Raw genomic sequence first — 16352 nt, 5'->3', positions numbered from 1 at the left:
GTGGTGATGAGGAGTCTGTATCCCCCACCCCTCTAAGAAGGTTGGAGGGCAAATGTGTCCTCTGGGACAGAAAAGAGGAAAGATGATTCCAGGATGAGGCTGAGGACAGAGCTCCCTCATTTACTGTTGGGTGTGGTGTCTGGAAGGTACAGGGGAGGGTGGGAGATGGGCCCAGAGCACCTGCAGTGTGGGCATACCCAAAGTTGGCAGGGGCTTCCTTCTCCTGGGCAGGGCTGTAGCCTGGGGCTACAGGGCCTTGTGTGTGTCACCAGCTCACTGAAGGGAAGATAATGGAACGGAGGAAGAAGATCGCCCTGGAGCTCTCTGAACTTGTTGTCTACTGCCGGCCTGTTCCCTTCGATGAAGAGAGTAAGGGCCAGGGCCCAGGCGGGGTGTGCGTGTGCCTGGAGGGCCTGGTGGGTGCAAAAGGAGTATTTAGTTATCCCCCCAACACTTCCTGGGTGGGCGGGCTCTGTAAGTGTTCTCCCTGTTTGGCCCAGAGATTGGCACAGAACGTGCTTGCTACCGGGACATGTCATCCTTCCCGGAAACCAAGGCTGAGAAATACGTGAACAAGGCCAAAGGCAAGAAGTTCCTTCAGTACAATCGACTGCAGCTCTCCCGCATCTACCCTAAGGGCCAGCGACTGGATTCCTCCAACTACGATCCTTTGCCCATGTGGATCTGTGGCAGTCAGCTGGTGGCCCTCAACTTCCAGACCCCTGGTGAGGAGGTCCCCTGTGAGGAGGGTGGGGAGGGGTACTGTGGGGCAGCTGGACTGGAATACACCATAACCTGCCTCTTCCAGACAAGCCTATGCAGATGAACCAGGCTCTCTTCATGACGGGCAGGCACTGTGGCTACGTGCTGCAGCCAAGCACCATGCGGGATGAGGCCTTCGACCCCTTTGACAAGAGCAGCCTCCGCGGGCTGGAGCCATGTGCCATCTCTGTTGAGGTGGGTGCTGCTCATCTGGGCTTCAGGATGGGAAAGGGGCTGCTTGCCGTTGGAGTCTGTTTATGTTGAGTTCCCCAAAAGTGGGCATTTTCAGGCATCAAGGTGGTCAGGGTGGATGGGGCCTGAGCAGAGTCTTTGAAGGGGTGAAGATAGCGTGCACTCACTCTATCCGTCTAGGACGTGCAGAGCCATGGGGTGACTTGTTCTGATGAGATCTTTTTTTCCCCTAAGGGGAGGTCATTTAAAAGATTTCTGTGTTAAAATAGACACGGATTTAACATGAAGTGGATTGCAAAACTCACACGGAAATTTTGCCTAAAGCTCAGACTTCAAATAAACTATGGGCAGCAGCTGCTCTGGACAGCTTAGGGTCCCCAGTGTCGTGAGAGACTCCATGGGCAGTGTCCTGGGGGCCCAGCAGAGGGCGCACTGCCTCCACTTCACAAATCCTGCCTGAGCCTCCGCAGTCAGGGATTGGAGGGAGCAGGAAGGACAATCCCAGGCCCTTCTGTCTGCCTACAGGTGCTGGGTGCCCGACATTTGCCAAAGAATGGCCGAGGCATTGTGTGCCCTTTTGTGGAGATTGAGGTGGCTGGAGCTGAGTATGACAGCACCAAGCAGAAGACAGAGTTTGTGGGTCAGTCTGTCTTCCCATTCTCCTGGGGCACTGCAAGCCCCTCCCCACCAGTCATCCCATCCTCTCCCAGGATGACCTGAAGCCTTTTGTCGTTGCCTTCATAGTGGACAATGGACTCAACCCTGTATGGCCGGCCAAGCCCTTCCACTTCCAGATCAGTAACCCTGAATTTGCCTTTCTGCGCTTTGTGGTGTATGAGGAAGACATGTTTAGTGACCAGAATTTCCTGGCTCAGGCTACTTTCCCGGTAAAAGGCCTGAAGACAGGTGAGGACCATTCCTGGAGGCAGTGCCCCTGTAGTCTTGCTGGCAGGGTGGGCTGAGGGCCAGGCTTTTCCTCCTCCTAGGATACAGAGCAGTGCCTTTGAAGAACAACTACAGTGAGGACCTGGAGTTGGCCTCCCTGCTGATCAAGATTGACATTTTCCCTGCCAAGGTATCTGCAGCAGGGGTGGGCTGGCATGGGGTGGGTGGGAGGAGAGCCAGACAGCAGCCTCGTGAAGTGCAGAGGAGTCAGTGACCCTCTTGTGCACCTGCCTTCGTTGAAGCAGGAGAATGGTGACCTCAGTCCCTTCAGTGGTACGTCCCTGCGGGAGCGGGGCTCAGATGCCTCAGGCCAGCTGTTCCACGGCCGAGCCCGGGAAGGCTCCTTTGAATCCCGCTACCAGCAGCCATTTGAGGACTTCCGCGTCTCCCAGGAGCATCTTGCAGACCATTTTGACAGTCGAGAACGAAGGTGAGGGAGATGGAGGGGTGCCAGAGCCAGGAAGGCAGTGGCTAGGTCCTACTTCTTCAGTGTTTCTTTCTCCTGGGTAGAAAAGTTGTAATATTGTCTGGCTTTGGGCTGCCCGATTGGGCTACAAGGCCCTGCCTGCCAGTAAGGACACTCTTCTCTTCTGTCCAGGGCCCCAAGAAGGACTCGGGTCAATGGAGACAACCGCCTCTAGTTGTACCCTAGCCTCGTTGGAGAGCAGCAGGTGCTGTGCGCCTTGTAGAATGCCGCGAACTGGGTTCTTTGGAAGCAGCCCCCTGTGGCGGCCTTCTGGGTTTCGCAGCCTGGAGCCTGGATTCCAGCAGTGAATGCTAGACAGAAACCAAGCCATTAATGAGATGTATTACTGTTTTGGGCCTCCATGTCCCAGCTCTGGATGAAGGCAAAAACTGTACTGTGTTTCGCATTAAGCACACACATCTGGCCCTGACTTCTGGAGATGGATCCTTCCATCTTGTGGGGCCAGGACCATGGCCGAAGCCCCTTGGAGAGAGAGGCTGCCTCAGCCAGTGGCACAGGAGACTCCAAGGAGCTACTGACATTCCTAAGAGTGGAGGAGGAGGAGGAGCCTTGCTGGGCCAGGGAAACAAAGTTTACATTGTCCTGTAGCTTTAAAACCACAGCTGGGCAGGGTGAGAGGCTAGATGCCCCTGCAGTTTGGCCCTGGAGCCAGGGTAGAGGAATGTAGGGCCTGCATGGAGAAGGGTTCTGCCCTGCCTGAGGAGGAGGACACAGCACAAGGGCACATTGCCCATGGCTGGGAACATGACCCAGCCTGAAAGATACAGGGGATCATGTTAAAAATAGCAGTATTATTTTTCTTCTCAATGGTATTGTAACTAAGTTATTTACTCCTCCTGCTCCTCACCCTTGTAGGGAAACCTTGGAGTAGAGCCTTGGAGAGGAGAGTCGCAGGTGGGCTGCCTGCTGTGTTGAGAGGGCTTAGTTTGTGATGTTAAAGCACTGTCAGGAATGGGGGGCGGGGGGTGGGGGAAAGAGAAGAAATAGCAGAGCCTATTTTGGTGAGGTTGTTTTTAAGTCGAAGACTCAATATGCTTTCCCTGAGGAATGAAAAAGCGATTGAGGAGTTGCCTGCCTCCTGGGTGGGTGGAGTACAGGCAGTTGGGTGCTGAATGAAGCTGCCATCCTTATTGCAGCTTCTAACCGGTAAAAAAGATCCAGGGATGGAGATGGGAAGGTTAAAAAGGCAGCCCGCACCTCAGGACAGAGGCCGGGGTCCAGGCCCGTGGGCGCAAAGGTGCCTCATAGCATAGCCAGCATTCAGCACACACAAACCTACTGCCCACATTTGGGCTCAGGGTTGGCCATTTGCTAGTTCTGCTGCCCTCTTAAGATCTGACTGCCAAATAAATCATCCTCATGTCCTTTTTCCTTTGACTTGTATGCTCTTTGGGGGGCTCAGGAAAGCCTTTTGCACGGGGACATGCTCAGTAGAAACAATCGCTGGATGGTTCTGCAATAGAAGCAGGTGGGAAGTTTCTGGAACCTTCTCAGGTTAAGCAGCCCTTCCCTCCTTTGGGCTAACAGTTGTTGTTGTGGGTCCACTCTCTCCTGCCCATCCTCTGAGGGTGTGTCTGAGCAGAGTACATCCTGCCTGGGTTCTTTGTGGCCAGCCAGCTTTGGTGGTGAGCCGGAAACAACCAGAGCCCCTTTCCAGTGCCACAGAAACCTTGCCTTCCAAAAATACTGCATTCAGTTAACACTGCCAGGTGCCATTTGGTTGTCTCCAGGACTTGGCAGCTGAAATCTCTGTGCCCAGAACACAGTTGAAAGGCCCTTCTCTTCCTGAGGTTCTGTTTTCATAGTGGGCTGTGCTGGGATGGAACAAAAATGATGCCACACAAAAAATTTTAGATAGATCCGGTTCCATGGATGACATGAACATGCTACTATCAAACAGCGATAGTGCTCAGGTTCTTGTGTGACTTTCTTCTATAGCTTCACAGTCCCAGCTCATAGAGAGGAGGGTGGCTTTTTCCCATACACAAGAAGGTGGGTGGGAATTCACCTGGGCCCTCACGATCCATGTTTCCTCTCTAGATGTTTATGGCCTGGAGAGGAAGGTTTCCTATCAGAGAAGGAAGAGGACTGTGTAGGCCCTTCTGTTAGGGCCTATCTGCGTTGGTTAGGACATCCTTGGCCTGTTGGTGTTGACCCTTTTAATTTTCATCAATACATATCTCTATTTGCTAAACAAGTGTCTTTCTGGAACACAACCTGGGGAACGGACAGCTCTGCCTTTCTTAAGGCAGCTTTGTAGACCTGAGACTCACCTCTCTTGGGCTCTGTAAGACATTGCCTTTTTGCCTCTCACTGCAAATGTTTTGATTGTTCTTCCTAGTGGAAAACGTGCCAACTCTCAAGCAAATTTAAAGATCATTTTCACTTCAAGATTCCTCCAGACCTGACAAACGTTGATTGACCTAGAAGGCGGAGTGTTGGTGGGGAAGACCCTTACTTGGGGCCAAATGCTTTGGCATCAGGAGTTGTTTGCCCCGTCCCATGCTTGCTTGTAGGCCGTGTCCCTACAGTGCGATAGCTCAGGTTTATGACCTGTGGAGTCTCAACCCTAACAGCACATTAGCACCACCTGGGGAGCGTCTGAAAAATGCTGGTACCCAGGGCCTTAGCATAGGTATTGTTCCAAACCTCCCAAGGTGATTTAATGATTTAATAAATGAGTAAGAGGGTTGAAAAACACTGATTTTGGCAGGGCAAACTAAAAGAGCAGGCAGGGCTGAGAGAGGGAAGTTGGTACCAAAAGGCAGATGGGCTCCCTTGCAGGCTCCTTGCTCTCCTGTCATCACCGGTAGAACTTTCTGGCTGACAGACCAGAGACAAGTAGACTGGGTTCAAAGTGACAGACCTTCACTTTCAACAGCTTTGGCCCAGCAGACATGTACACATACAGGGCAGAGCCTACAAGGTCAGGGGCATTCTGCCCCCTGCCACAGGAAAAAGGCTGCCCTGCGGGAAGATGGCAGGAGCAGTTTCTGACCTCAGTTGAGTATCTATGGCCATGAGCAGAAAAGGCAGGGGTCTCCCTCCTGACCAAGCACATCTTGAACATCACCTGAGAGCTGGGCCTGGACCTAGAAACTTGTCTTTCAACTTGAGCCCATCACTCACCATATGAGTTCTGTTGAGGGTGGGTAGAAAGCAAGTAGGTTTAGGTTATCCCACCAGACTAACTCGGTGAATGAAAAGATCGTGCCTTCTTCACATTTTAATTAAATGGATCAAGCACAGTCTCAGCCTGCGACTCCTGTCTTCTCTGGGTACTTCGGTACTAAATTCCCAGGGGACCTGTGCTTAGGGGTCAAACCTAGGCATTCTGTTCTCTGCCTGGAGGAACCCCACAACAACCCCCTGGGCTGGCCGTTCTGTGAATTCCACCCACAGTGTCCCAAGTGAGTCACTGCCTGAGTCTACCCACTATGGCATTCAGCTGATTAGCTCTGCCAGTTGCATGCCAGTTTGGTCTAGTTTCCAAGGACCTGGCTTTTGGGATTCAACACACACTGCTTCCCCATGACATAAGCTGGACTCCTATTCTGGTGTCCAGAATCACCGCCTGGCTCCACTGTAGGTGATTTCATTTTAAAGGACCCTTTTTCCTTCTGCCCCAGGCCTTCAGGGCCACCCCAACAAAATTCAATGGCTTTGGGTCTTAAAAGTATGGGCTTCAGTTTTGTTCCTCCAGAAGGCCCTGGGTCCTTATGCATATTCACTAACACCCAAGCCCGCTCCAGCAAATGACAGGCTCTGCTTTTCAGCACTCACAGGAACAGAAAAAACTCGCTAGTGTCCTCTCACCAGATGACACCAGGTTTGACTGTTTGCCTTTGTTTATTTAGCATGATTTCTAACATACCCGTTTTCTCATGTAGAAGCCAGTGCAGTGAACTCGGCAGTGCAGAAGACAGTGAGTTGGAACTTCTCTAGTGAGCTGAGGGAAACTGCCCCACCCATCCACTGGAGTTTAAGATCCACAGAAGTGGGCAAGAAGAAGTGAAATGTTTTTGGCTTTTTTCCTGACTCCCCCACAAAATAAGTCAGCAGATGTGAAATATATTTATGTTTTTATTTAGGAATAATCAAAAGGTTTGAAGTACCATTGAGGCCCATTTCAAATTGTACAAGCAATTTGTCCCTGTTCCCCTCCCTTATCCAAATCCAGATACAAAATCTAGGAAATGTGCAATTTGCATCTTAGAAATAGCAGCATCCCCACAGGGGACCTCATGAGGCCTGGAGATTCAGCCCCAAGAGGGAAACCCCACTCCTGCCTTGGCACGACCACAGTCCAAACCAAAGGTGGGTTCATTTTTTTGTTAAAACATTTACCCAGGGTAAAGAATTCCCATTCTACTGAGGCTTCAGTGATAAGAGTGTGCCGTTTTCTTGGTTTGGTCGCTCACCTGGCCATGACAGGAGAGGGGACCCTCTTGCAGAGTTTGGCTAAAGTTTCATTGTGCCTCAGAACAAACAAAAACAGGGCAGTTGCCTCTTTTTTAGCACCAAGATGATCACCTTTTCAGCCATCTCTCCTGACAGCAGACTGCTCAACAGTCACTCCCCAGTCTTACACAGGGAACAAGGCTTTGTGCTGAAGACTAAAATGCAAATGGGTGCTAGAAAACCAGGAATCAAGACCTTGTCAGGAGGCATCTACAGGCCTTTGGCAACCTCCCTGACTTCCACAAAGGCTGCGCTCAGTAAAACTCAATGAACAATGGCCAGCAGGGGAGAGAAGAAGGTGGGCGTGTTTTCTCTTTAATAACAATTATGGCACAATCTGACCCTCCTAACACTTCTGAACAAAGCAACTGCTCAGAAGCGCAGCGGGAACCCTCTACACAGGGGTGACTGCTTCTCCCCCGGCCCTGACCCAGTCTAACAGGGAACAACCCGGTTGCTGTGCTGGGTCCCTGCTGGGGCCAGCACCCGCTCCTCACTCCTGCTGACAGTCTCATGTGGGGCTCTGGCCCTGTTTCAAGCAAACTGCAAGAATGAGACAAAACTGTATGGGCAGGAACCAGGGATGAGCGACAAGATCTCCCTAAACAAATTACAGGATTCATAGGTACCATGTGGTAGATTTTTCTTTTAAATGTATTTCTACTCGGGTTTGACTCTTGGGAAAGACCAAGCACTTGTAGCTCTCTGAATTCAGTGACTAAACAACCTGACATTTCACCTTTAACTCCAGTCACATTAATCTTTTTTCTTTTTGAGATGGAGTCTCGCTTTGTCACCCAGGCTGGAGTGCAGTGGCGCGATCTCAGCTCACTGTAACCTCTGCCTCCCGGGTTCAAGCGATTCTCCTGCCTCAGCATCCTGAGTAGCTGGGATTACAGGCACCCGCCACCACGGCAGGCTAATTTTTGTATATTTAATAGAAACGGGGTTTCACCATGCTGGACAGGCTGGTCTTGAACTCCTGACCTCAGGTGTTCTGCCCGCCTCGGCCTCCCAAAGTGCTGGGATTACAGGTGTGATCCTGTAATCCCACTGCGCCTGGCCAAGTCACATTAATTTTGAATCATCCACTTATGGAAAGGAACAGAAGTTAAAAAGTATTAACCAGGAAAAACTATTCATTAACACAGGTGCTCATCTGTGTGTGTGCGTGCACGCGCGCGCGCGCACACACACACACACACACATTTCAAGCCAGTCTCCTGAAGGAAGAGGCACTAATGGCAGGTGAATGCTCAGGCTCCTCTCAGTACCCTGGGGCTCACCACCTATCCAAGTGGACAGCAGGGAAGGTGCCTAGAGTCCCCACCAGAGCAGCTGCCTTCCTCCCTTCTCCCTTTGCTCGGCACCTGCCAGAGCAGCCACAGAAGCCAGGTTCTGAGGGCTGTGGAAGCTTGGGACCAGGAACGACAGGCTAGTAACTATGTTCTTCACCATCCTCAAAGTCCTGTGAACCCAAAGACAGGACTTGCAAAACTGAGGAAGGGGGTGCTTTTCCCTGTCCTTGTCCCTGTGATAACCAGGGGCTGCCTAGTCTCATCCCCAGCCTCTGGGTTCCCTCCCCTGCTCTAGACTTCAGGGCAGTTAGAATGGATGACTCCTGCTGGATCTAGGGCTAAATAGAAACTTCTCTGTCATATCTTCAGTCTGATGAAGGACTGAGCCCCCATTCAAAGAGGTCAGATTTGTGGGTAGGCAAGAGCTCAGGAATGAAGAACCAAAAAGGAGGCTCTCAACCCCTCTCCAAGACCAGATACTCTATGTACTCCCATTAACTTCACAACTAAGTGCAGATGCTCAGTGAATTCAGAGACAACTTAGCCCTGCCCCACCCTTCCTGGTGTCACCTGGCACTGGGAACACACAGATTGCAGCAGAAACCTGTTGGTTCCATTTGCACTCAGAGCAAACCAAGCAGCACCTTGATTGCCACGTTTCATCCAGCCACTCTGTCAAAATCAAAACTGGTTGCCTCACCAGCCCTGATGTGGCATGGCCCAACCATGTCCCTGCCCCATTTAAATGGCCAGAGAAAACTACATGGCGAGTAGATTAGGTTGAAGCCTTGCTTGGGGAAGGGACTTGAGCACAGGAGAAAGGCTTGAGCTCCACAACTCCCTGCTTGCTCAGACATTGGAGCTTTTCTGAGATGAAGTACTCCCCAGGCTACGTGGGAATGGCCCTCTGTGGTCTGGGCAGGCTGGCTGAGTGAGAGAGGTCTGTGCTCTCAGGGAAAAGGAGAGAAGGAAGCTGGGTCAAGAGACCCTGAAGGGGAGGGTCCATGTCTGGAGTGTGGGGAACTGAGCCCTGCTGGCTACTTGACCTGGGTGGGCTGCTGGCTTTGCCCTGGAAGAGTTGACTATGTGGGCCTTCATGTGTCTAGAGGATTTTTCTTCTCCAGCATGTAACTACCTTGAGAATGGATGTGATATGTGAAAATTTAAGCTTAATACAAAAGCACGTCTTCTGCAAATGGTGAGTCAAACTGGTGAAATCTTCCAGGTAAACTCTGAGCAAGAAAAAAGAGGACATGACTTTAGGAAAATCCCAAACTAGGTTTGGTTTTAAAATGTTCTTCTTGGCTGGCTCTCCTCTCCTGCAAGTTGCCTTTATCCACTTGGGGTGTGATATCTGAACTGAAAAAGCTGCACCAATCTGAGGATACTGGTCCAAGAAGAGACAAGACCAGAGACTATGAGGCGCAAGCAGAGAGCATCCACAGAGCGTCCAACCAGAAAGGCCAGTGTCCTTTCTCTATAAAGGCAGCCAGGGACAGATGTCCCAGAGCCAGGAGGGAGAGAGAGAGAACACAGCACCTGCCACTAGGCCACTGACTGAGCAGGATAAAACCCACAAGGGCCACACCTCAGGCTGGAGAATACACAAATTTCCTGGTGGGACAGCCTCCCAAGGCCAGCTGGAGATGAGACCACTAGTACATGTGGGAGCCCACAAGGCACTACCCAGTGTTCTGTCCAACTTCCTCCTTGTGCTACTAGAGAGCAGAGTGTGGAGTCCTTGTGTCAAGGTGCTTTGGTCCACCTGAACAGCCGCCTGCCACTCAGCCAAGAGAAAGGAGCTTTAAGTTGTACAATCACTGCCAGACCTCAAGGCCCTGGCAAGCCATCCAACTAGGGCATTTTCAGGAACCCAAGATTCTCAGAAATGATACTCCTCCCCTCCCAAAATAAAAAAAGCTCCTTTATAGTCAAAAACGAAAACAAGTAATCAAAATATACAAAGCACATGTATCAAATTTAAATTTCCTTTATCAGAATGATGATCTGGTTCACCTATGAGAACTGGATCTACAACCCCATGTAAAAAACAAACAGGTACAGGACATCAGCAACAACAAAAAAACAATAAAAGATGATTTTACTATCTCTGACGACTCCAACTGCATACAGAGAAAACGGATAAGATTAGCCACTTTTTATAGGCTTTTTCTTCAGGAGAGACTAACCTCACCCACCTCTCAACTCTGCAGCCCACAAATGCCTTCTACTGAAGGCAACAACAAAAGTTAACCCTTTGGCAGTGTGCAAAACCACAATGAGCTGTCCTGTGACAGGGCTACATACCTGGCTGCTGCCATCCCACATCCCCCACTGCCACTGGGCTAGCGTGGGTGTGTCTCTATGCACGATTGGCTGCATTCAGGGTTTTGCCCCCAAACCTTTGAGTACCTCCTACAACGTCCCTTTAAGCACCTGCGTGGTGACTGCCTCCCTCATCATCGCTTTTGATCACCTTTCAAGGATAAGTTCCAGACCATACTCACTTACTCTCATCCAAGAGCAGAGGAAGAAGGATCTGTCCAGACTGCTGGGCTCCTTAACATGGGCATTCTTGCCTTTTGTGGTGTAGCCCTGGCTGTTGGGCAGGGCTAACATCTGTAAGAAAAACATACCAGGGCAGGCAGCACTGTACTTTTCCACCTGAAAGATGAGCTAGTGCCCATGGCTGGGTCACTCTAGGTCCTGCATGAACTTGTCCACCAACTGTGTTTTGCTGTTTGGGTTGTAAGTTAACTGTGAATACAAGTAACCAAGAAAATCCTCTCCATAGACCAACTTCAGCCAGTGCATGCAGGTCTCTGGAGGTGACACCAGCAGGATCTGGAGGTGAGGCACTGGGTGGTTTCTCAGACACTGGAGATGGCTTCGGCCTGGGCCACCCCAGACGCCTAGTGCACTGGTGTCCCTCCAACACAGGCTACTTCCCCAATACCCATGTGCCACCAAGTTTCTCAACTGCACACGCCAGATGCACGTTTTACAAGAATCAAATGAGTATTTATACTGTGTGTGTGTGTGTGTGTGTGTGTATAAATTAATCTGCATGTATATAAACACTAAAAGGAGAAATTCCAAGTGTCTGTTCTCTGAAGGAAAGCAATCACTCGCCATTCTTAGCAATTCCTCAAAGGTTTTTGAGACCAAACATCTTCACTCCCCAAATTAAGAATACAAAAGTAGGCTGCGAAACTTGCCAAGTATTCACAAGTCCCTGTTTGAGACAAATAAGATGTGGTCCCTATTGGGACAGGGAGGGCAAAAGATGACACTTTAGAAGAACACGATTTTCGTTTCCACAGCCAGCCCTCTCCTGGAAGGCAGAGGGGCCACCGCCACGCTTGTCCTTGGAGCCACAAGAGCACGGTGCCCTGCCAGGTCCAGTTCCCTGGGTGAGGGAGAAGGACGGTCCCTGAACCACCACCAGTGCTTCTTGCCCTCTCTCTGGGATCTTCTAGCACTGTCACCCAGTCCAGCCCAGGAGGCGTCTGTGCCCATGAAGCCTGGTGGCTTGGCACTCTGGGAAGCAGGTGGTTTCTAAGACGTGAGTGGAGCTACAGGTGGACAGATCTTTAGCTTGCCCCTCTTTACCAGCTACTCTCAGAGCAACCGGTCTTGGGGAAATGGAGGATTTACCATTTAGTACAGCTCTGTAAGCAAGTTTTCTAATTTTCAAAGGTACCCTTTCCTGTAATTTTCTCAATTCAAAAAAGGACATGAGGGTTAGGCTAAAGTAGAGTTCTTGTTTCCAAGTTTGGGGATATAAATATAGAACTTTAAAAGCATCCTCACAAGGACCAGTGATGCCCAGCACCCTCGGGCGTGCATCCAGCACACCAGCCAGACCGGCGTGGAAGCCAGGGGCATTCTGGGTGTTCTGCCAGGGATCCCTCATGCAAGTCTTTGTGCTAAAGACCACCCTACCTCTGATAATTCCAAGAAGTCAACAAATCCCTCCAGCCTTCACCCTTACTAATGGGCCAGTGTGTTATTCCTTCCCAAACCACAGGAGGCTCTGAAACGAGTGTGGAGAAAGGGCTCTGAAAACTGCAGTGGTCAAATCTACAGGCTGTGGCTACAGACTTCCACTTACATCCCTACCCCATTTCTTTTTTCCATATTTCTCTCACTCCAAACATGTCTAGATTTAAAAAAGATGCAGGCACATAGGTCAGCACATTAGGCTTAACAACAAATGTTTCTTTAGTTGATCTGATAACTGAAAAGTTATGGTCCACGATTCAAACTCCCATGAAAAAGCAGGATTACGGTAACAACTAAAGAGAGCAGTAAAGCATCCAACACTACTCACATTACCAGTCCATTTTTTGAGCTGAGGGTTACAGCAGGTTCTGAGTAGCCCACAGGCAAAGCAAGCCTGGCATGAAAGGTAGCCAGTCACCATTTAATGCAGCAGAGATCTCTTCAAAGGTACTGCTTCCTTGAGGAACACAAAGGGGGCACAAAGGGATTCCAGATGTAGCTTTGTGTCTATAACTTCCCTGCCTGACTGTGGAAGGTGAGGGGCATCTGTGACCCAGCAATCCCCAGAGAACAGACACAGGTCATTTTTAGAGATGACATAAATGACAATGCACTGCTTGGCTAACCAAAGTTTCTACGTAATGACAGTGTTGATAATCTGATGTTTTATTTAACATATAGAGGTGGATGTATATGTTAAAAGCTTGATTCTGTGTCTATGAATATGACTATGAAATCTGAACTATTTTATCCATTGGAAGGTAAAGGAAAGGTCCTACGTTGTGGGAGGAAGAACTAATGAGAACCCCATCTTGCTTGCTGCTTGCTTCGTGGTGGACAGGCCGAGGGTAGCGGCAGGCTCTGGGCTGTCTGCGAGGACTCCGGAAGCTCTCCCAGGTGCTCAGCAACCAGGCATGGGAACAGCATGTGCCAGCAGAGAGTCGGGCTTGGCTCTTCCACGTGGCAGGCGGTTTCCCAGACTGGCCAGTCCTTCACATTAATCAGATCAAATTCAGTCTGTTTCTGAGAAGAAAACACATGTCTGTCACTCCACAGCAGCTGCCACCTGTGTAGCCCCCAGGGCGGCCTGGTCCTTGCTATACCAGGGTGGCGTCACTGGCTTTGAGGATGTCTTAATTCCATGAGCAATGCCCTTCTGCCACCCACTCCCCCACCCTCCAGCCTGAGGGAATGTGGGTTAAGGACAGGATGCTGGCTCAACCTTGTAAGGCCATCAGACTCTGACAGACCCCGCTAAACCCTAGGCCTAGCAGCTGGAGCAGCGGTTTGGCCTCTCCAGGCCCACTAAATCCCCCTAGCTCCCCAGGCTTCCGCCACCACCATGTCTCTGGAGTCCTGTCCTAAAATGCTTCATCCTGCCCTCTCCTTCCAGGCTCTCCAGAACATACTGTTCCAATATAACAGCAGCTGGGTCTAGTTCTGATATGTATTCTACTTATGTCTTCACTTCAACCCTAAAGTCAAAGTCAAGGTAAGGCTGATGTCAGAGAGGTCCATCATCTGTGATTCATACAGAAGTGGTCCTTAATTGCAGCTGCCATGAGAAACCAGGCACAGACAAACAGACCAGCCCTTCCTGGACCCAAGTTACCTGTCTCAGACAGAAGAGGACAATGCCAATGGCATGGCCACCCCCTGCCATTCCTGTTCTGTCCCACAAAGGACAGCAACATGTCACTTTGTGTTGGATTTAGTAGCTGAGGGGAGCCAATGCTTGTGATTCAAATCCACTCATCACATTTCCATGTTGACTTTAAGAAAAAAACCATGGTAAAATATAAATAACATAAAATTTACCATTACAACAATTTTAAGTGTACAATTCAGTAGCATTAAGTATATTTACAATGTCATGAAACCATCATTCTATTTCCAGAAATTTTTCATCATCCTAAACAGAAATTATATATCCATTAAACAGTAACTCCCCATGTCCTCCTCCCCATAGCCCCTGGTAACCTCTATTCTACCTTCTATCTCTATGAATTTACCTGTTCTAGATACCTCATGTAAGCTGAATGGTACAATATTTGTCTTTTTGTGTCTTGACATTTCACTTAGCAAAAATGTTTTCAAGGTCCATCCATGTTGTAGGATGTATCAGAATTTTATTCTTCTTTTGGCTGAATAATACCCTACTGTATGTATACATGCCACATTTTGTTTATTCATCTGGTGGTAAGTACTTGAGTTGTTTCCACCTTTTGGCTACTGTGAATAATGCCACTAAGAACACTGGTGTACATGCATATGTGAGTCCCTGTTTTCAGTCCTTGGGGTGTATACCTAGGAGTGAAATTGCTGGATCATATGGTAATATTCTATATTCACCTTCTTAAAGAACCACAAAGTTGTTTCCCAAGGGGCTGTACCATTTTATATTCCCACCAGCAATGCACAAGGGATCCAGTTTCTCCACATCCTCCCAACACATTGTTTTCTCTGAGTGTGTGTGTGTAACAGCCATCTTAAGTGTGAAGTGGTATCACACTGTGGTTTTTATTTGCATTTCCCTAATGCCTAATGTTTTGTCTTTTCATGTACTTACTGGCCATTTGTATATTTTCCTATGAGAAATGTCTATTTAAATCATTTGCCCATTTTTGAATTGGTTTTGTTGTTCAGTTTTAGGAGTTCTATACATATTCTGAATATAAATCTCTTATCAGATGTATGATTTTCAGTTATTTTCTCCCATTCTATGGGTTCTTTTCCTTCTTTTAACAGTGTTCTTTGAAACACAAAATTTTTAGATATTGACATAATCCAAATTATCTATTTTTTTTCTTTTGTTGCCTATGCCTTGGGTGTCATACATACAAAATCATTGCCTGGCCAGACGGGGTAGCTTGTGCCTGTAATCTCAGCACTTTGGGAGGCTGGGGAGAATTGCTTGAAGTCAGGAGTTGAAGACCAGCCTGGGCAACATAGTGAGATCCTGTCCACACACACACAAAATAGTAATAAAATTAGCCAGGTGTGCACACTTATAATCCTAGCTACTCAAGAGGCTGAGGTGGGATGACTGCTTGAGCCCAGGAGTCTGAAGCTGCAGTAGCTTTGATTGTACCACTCCAGCCTGGGCAACAGAGCAAGATCCTGTCTCAAAAAAAAAAAAAAAAAAAAAAGGTAATAATTGACTAATCAAAAATCTGGAAGGATTCTGTTTTCTTTCTTCTAAGCATTTTATAGCTTTAGCTTTTTTGTTTAGTTCTTTGACCTATTTTAAGTAAATTTCTGTATATAGTACAAGGTAAGAGTACAATTTCATTCTTTTGCATGTAGATATCTAGTTTTCCCAGCATCTTTTGGTGAAAAGACTCTTTTCCCATTGAATGGTCTTTGCGCCCTTGTCAAAAATCAATTGACCATTACGTGGGGATTTCTGGGCTTTTTATTTTATTCCATTGGTTCTATGTCTCTCCTTATGCCAGTACCACACTGTTTTGATTACTGTAGCTTTGTAGTACAATTTGAAATCAAGTAAGTGTGACTCCTTCAACTTTGTTTTTTCTCAATTTGTTTTGTCTATTTGGGGTCCCCTGAGATTCTATATAAACTTTAGGATGGATTTTTCTAATTGATAGTTTACATATTTATGGGGTACATGTGAATATTTTTTACATGCACAGAATGTGTGATGATCAAGTCAGCATATTTAGGGTACCCATCACCTTAGTATTTATTATTTCTATGTGTTGGTAACATTTCAAGTCCTCTCTTCTAGCTACTTTGAAATATACAAAATGTTGTTGCTAACCATAGTCACGCTAGTCTGCTATTTAACATTAGCTATTAAACTAACATTTGTTTCTTCTATCTACTATAAGTCTATACCCATTTATCAACCTTTCTTCATTTCCCCCTTCTACTCTCACACCCTTCCCAGCCTGTGCTATCTATCATTCTATTCTCTATCTCCATGAAATCAAGTGTTTTAGCTGCCACGTATGAGTAAGAACATGTATTTGTCTTTCTGTGCCTGGGATATTCCAATGAACATGACCTCCAGTTCTATTATTTTTTGTCTTTTTAATAATAGTCATTCTAACTGGGATAAAATATCTCATTGTAGTTTTGATTTGTATTTCCCTTTTGTGATGTTGAGCATTTCTTAATATACCTATTGGCCATGTATATGTCTTCTTTTGCAAATTATCTATTCATGTCTTTTGCCCCCC

The 16352-nt window shown here is 48.1% G+C and overlaps 2 protein-coding genes across 36 annotated transcripts in view; one reads left to right on the top strand and one right to left on the bottom strand.

Moving 5' to 3' along the window:
* Nucleotides 1–3755, top strand: part of LOC105496357 (phospholipase C gamma 1) — a 38356-nt gene extending 34601 nt beyond the window's left edge. The window contains exons 25-32 of one of the 2 annotated variants that reach the window (XM_011766694.3): nucleotides 273–369; nucleotides 501–725; nucleotides 809–957; nucleotides 1480–1594; nucleotides 1699–1860; nucleotides 1941–2029; nucleotides 2145–2329; nucleotides 2498–3755. In XM_011766694.3, coding sequence (XP_011764996.1) covers nucleotides 273–369; nucleotides 501–725; nucleotides 809–957; nucleotides 1480–1594; nucleotides 1699–1860; nucleotides 1941–2029; nucleotides 2145–2329; nucleotides 2498–2540 — 1065 coding nt within the window. In that variant the 3' untranslated portion in view covers nucleotides 2541–3755. Of the gene's footprint in view, nucleotides 1–272; nucleotides 370–500; nucleotides 726–808; nucleotides 958–1479; nucleotides 1595–1698; nucleotides 1861–1940; nucleotides 2030–2141; nucleotides 2330–2497 lie in introns of both variants that reach the window. The other variant, XM_011766693.3, reaches the window with a different exon arrangement.
* Nucleotides 3756–8082: 4327 nt separating this feature from the next.
* LOC105496360 (zinc fingers and homeoboxes 3) overlaps nucleotides 8083–16352 on the bottom strand; it is a 138080-nt gene continuing 129810 nt past the window's right edge. For 23 of the 34 annotated variants that reach the window (XM_071079322.1, XM_071079318.1, XM_071079323.1 and 20 more), the window contains one exon: nucleotides 13040–13173. Coding sequence is in view for 8 of the 34 variants with exons in the window: in XM_071079327.1 (XP_070935428.1) it covers nucleotides 13906–13922 (17 nt within the window). In the remaining 26 variants the exon portion in view is untranslated. The other 11 variants (XM_071079329.1, XM_071079331.1, XM_024797480.2 and 8 more) reach the window with 4 other exon arrangements.

The sequence above is a fragment of the Macaca nemestrina genome, chromosome 15, assembly GCF_043159975.1.
Source record: "Macaca nemestrina isolate mMacNem1 chromosome 15, mMacNem.hap1, whole genome shotgun sequence".
Taxonomy (NCBI): Eukaryota; Metazoa; Chordata; class Mammalia; order Primates; family Cercopithecidae; genus Macaca; species Macaca nemestrina.
Note: the sequence above shows the minus strand (reverse complement) of the source record. Positions and strands in the feature narration are given on the sequence as shown.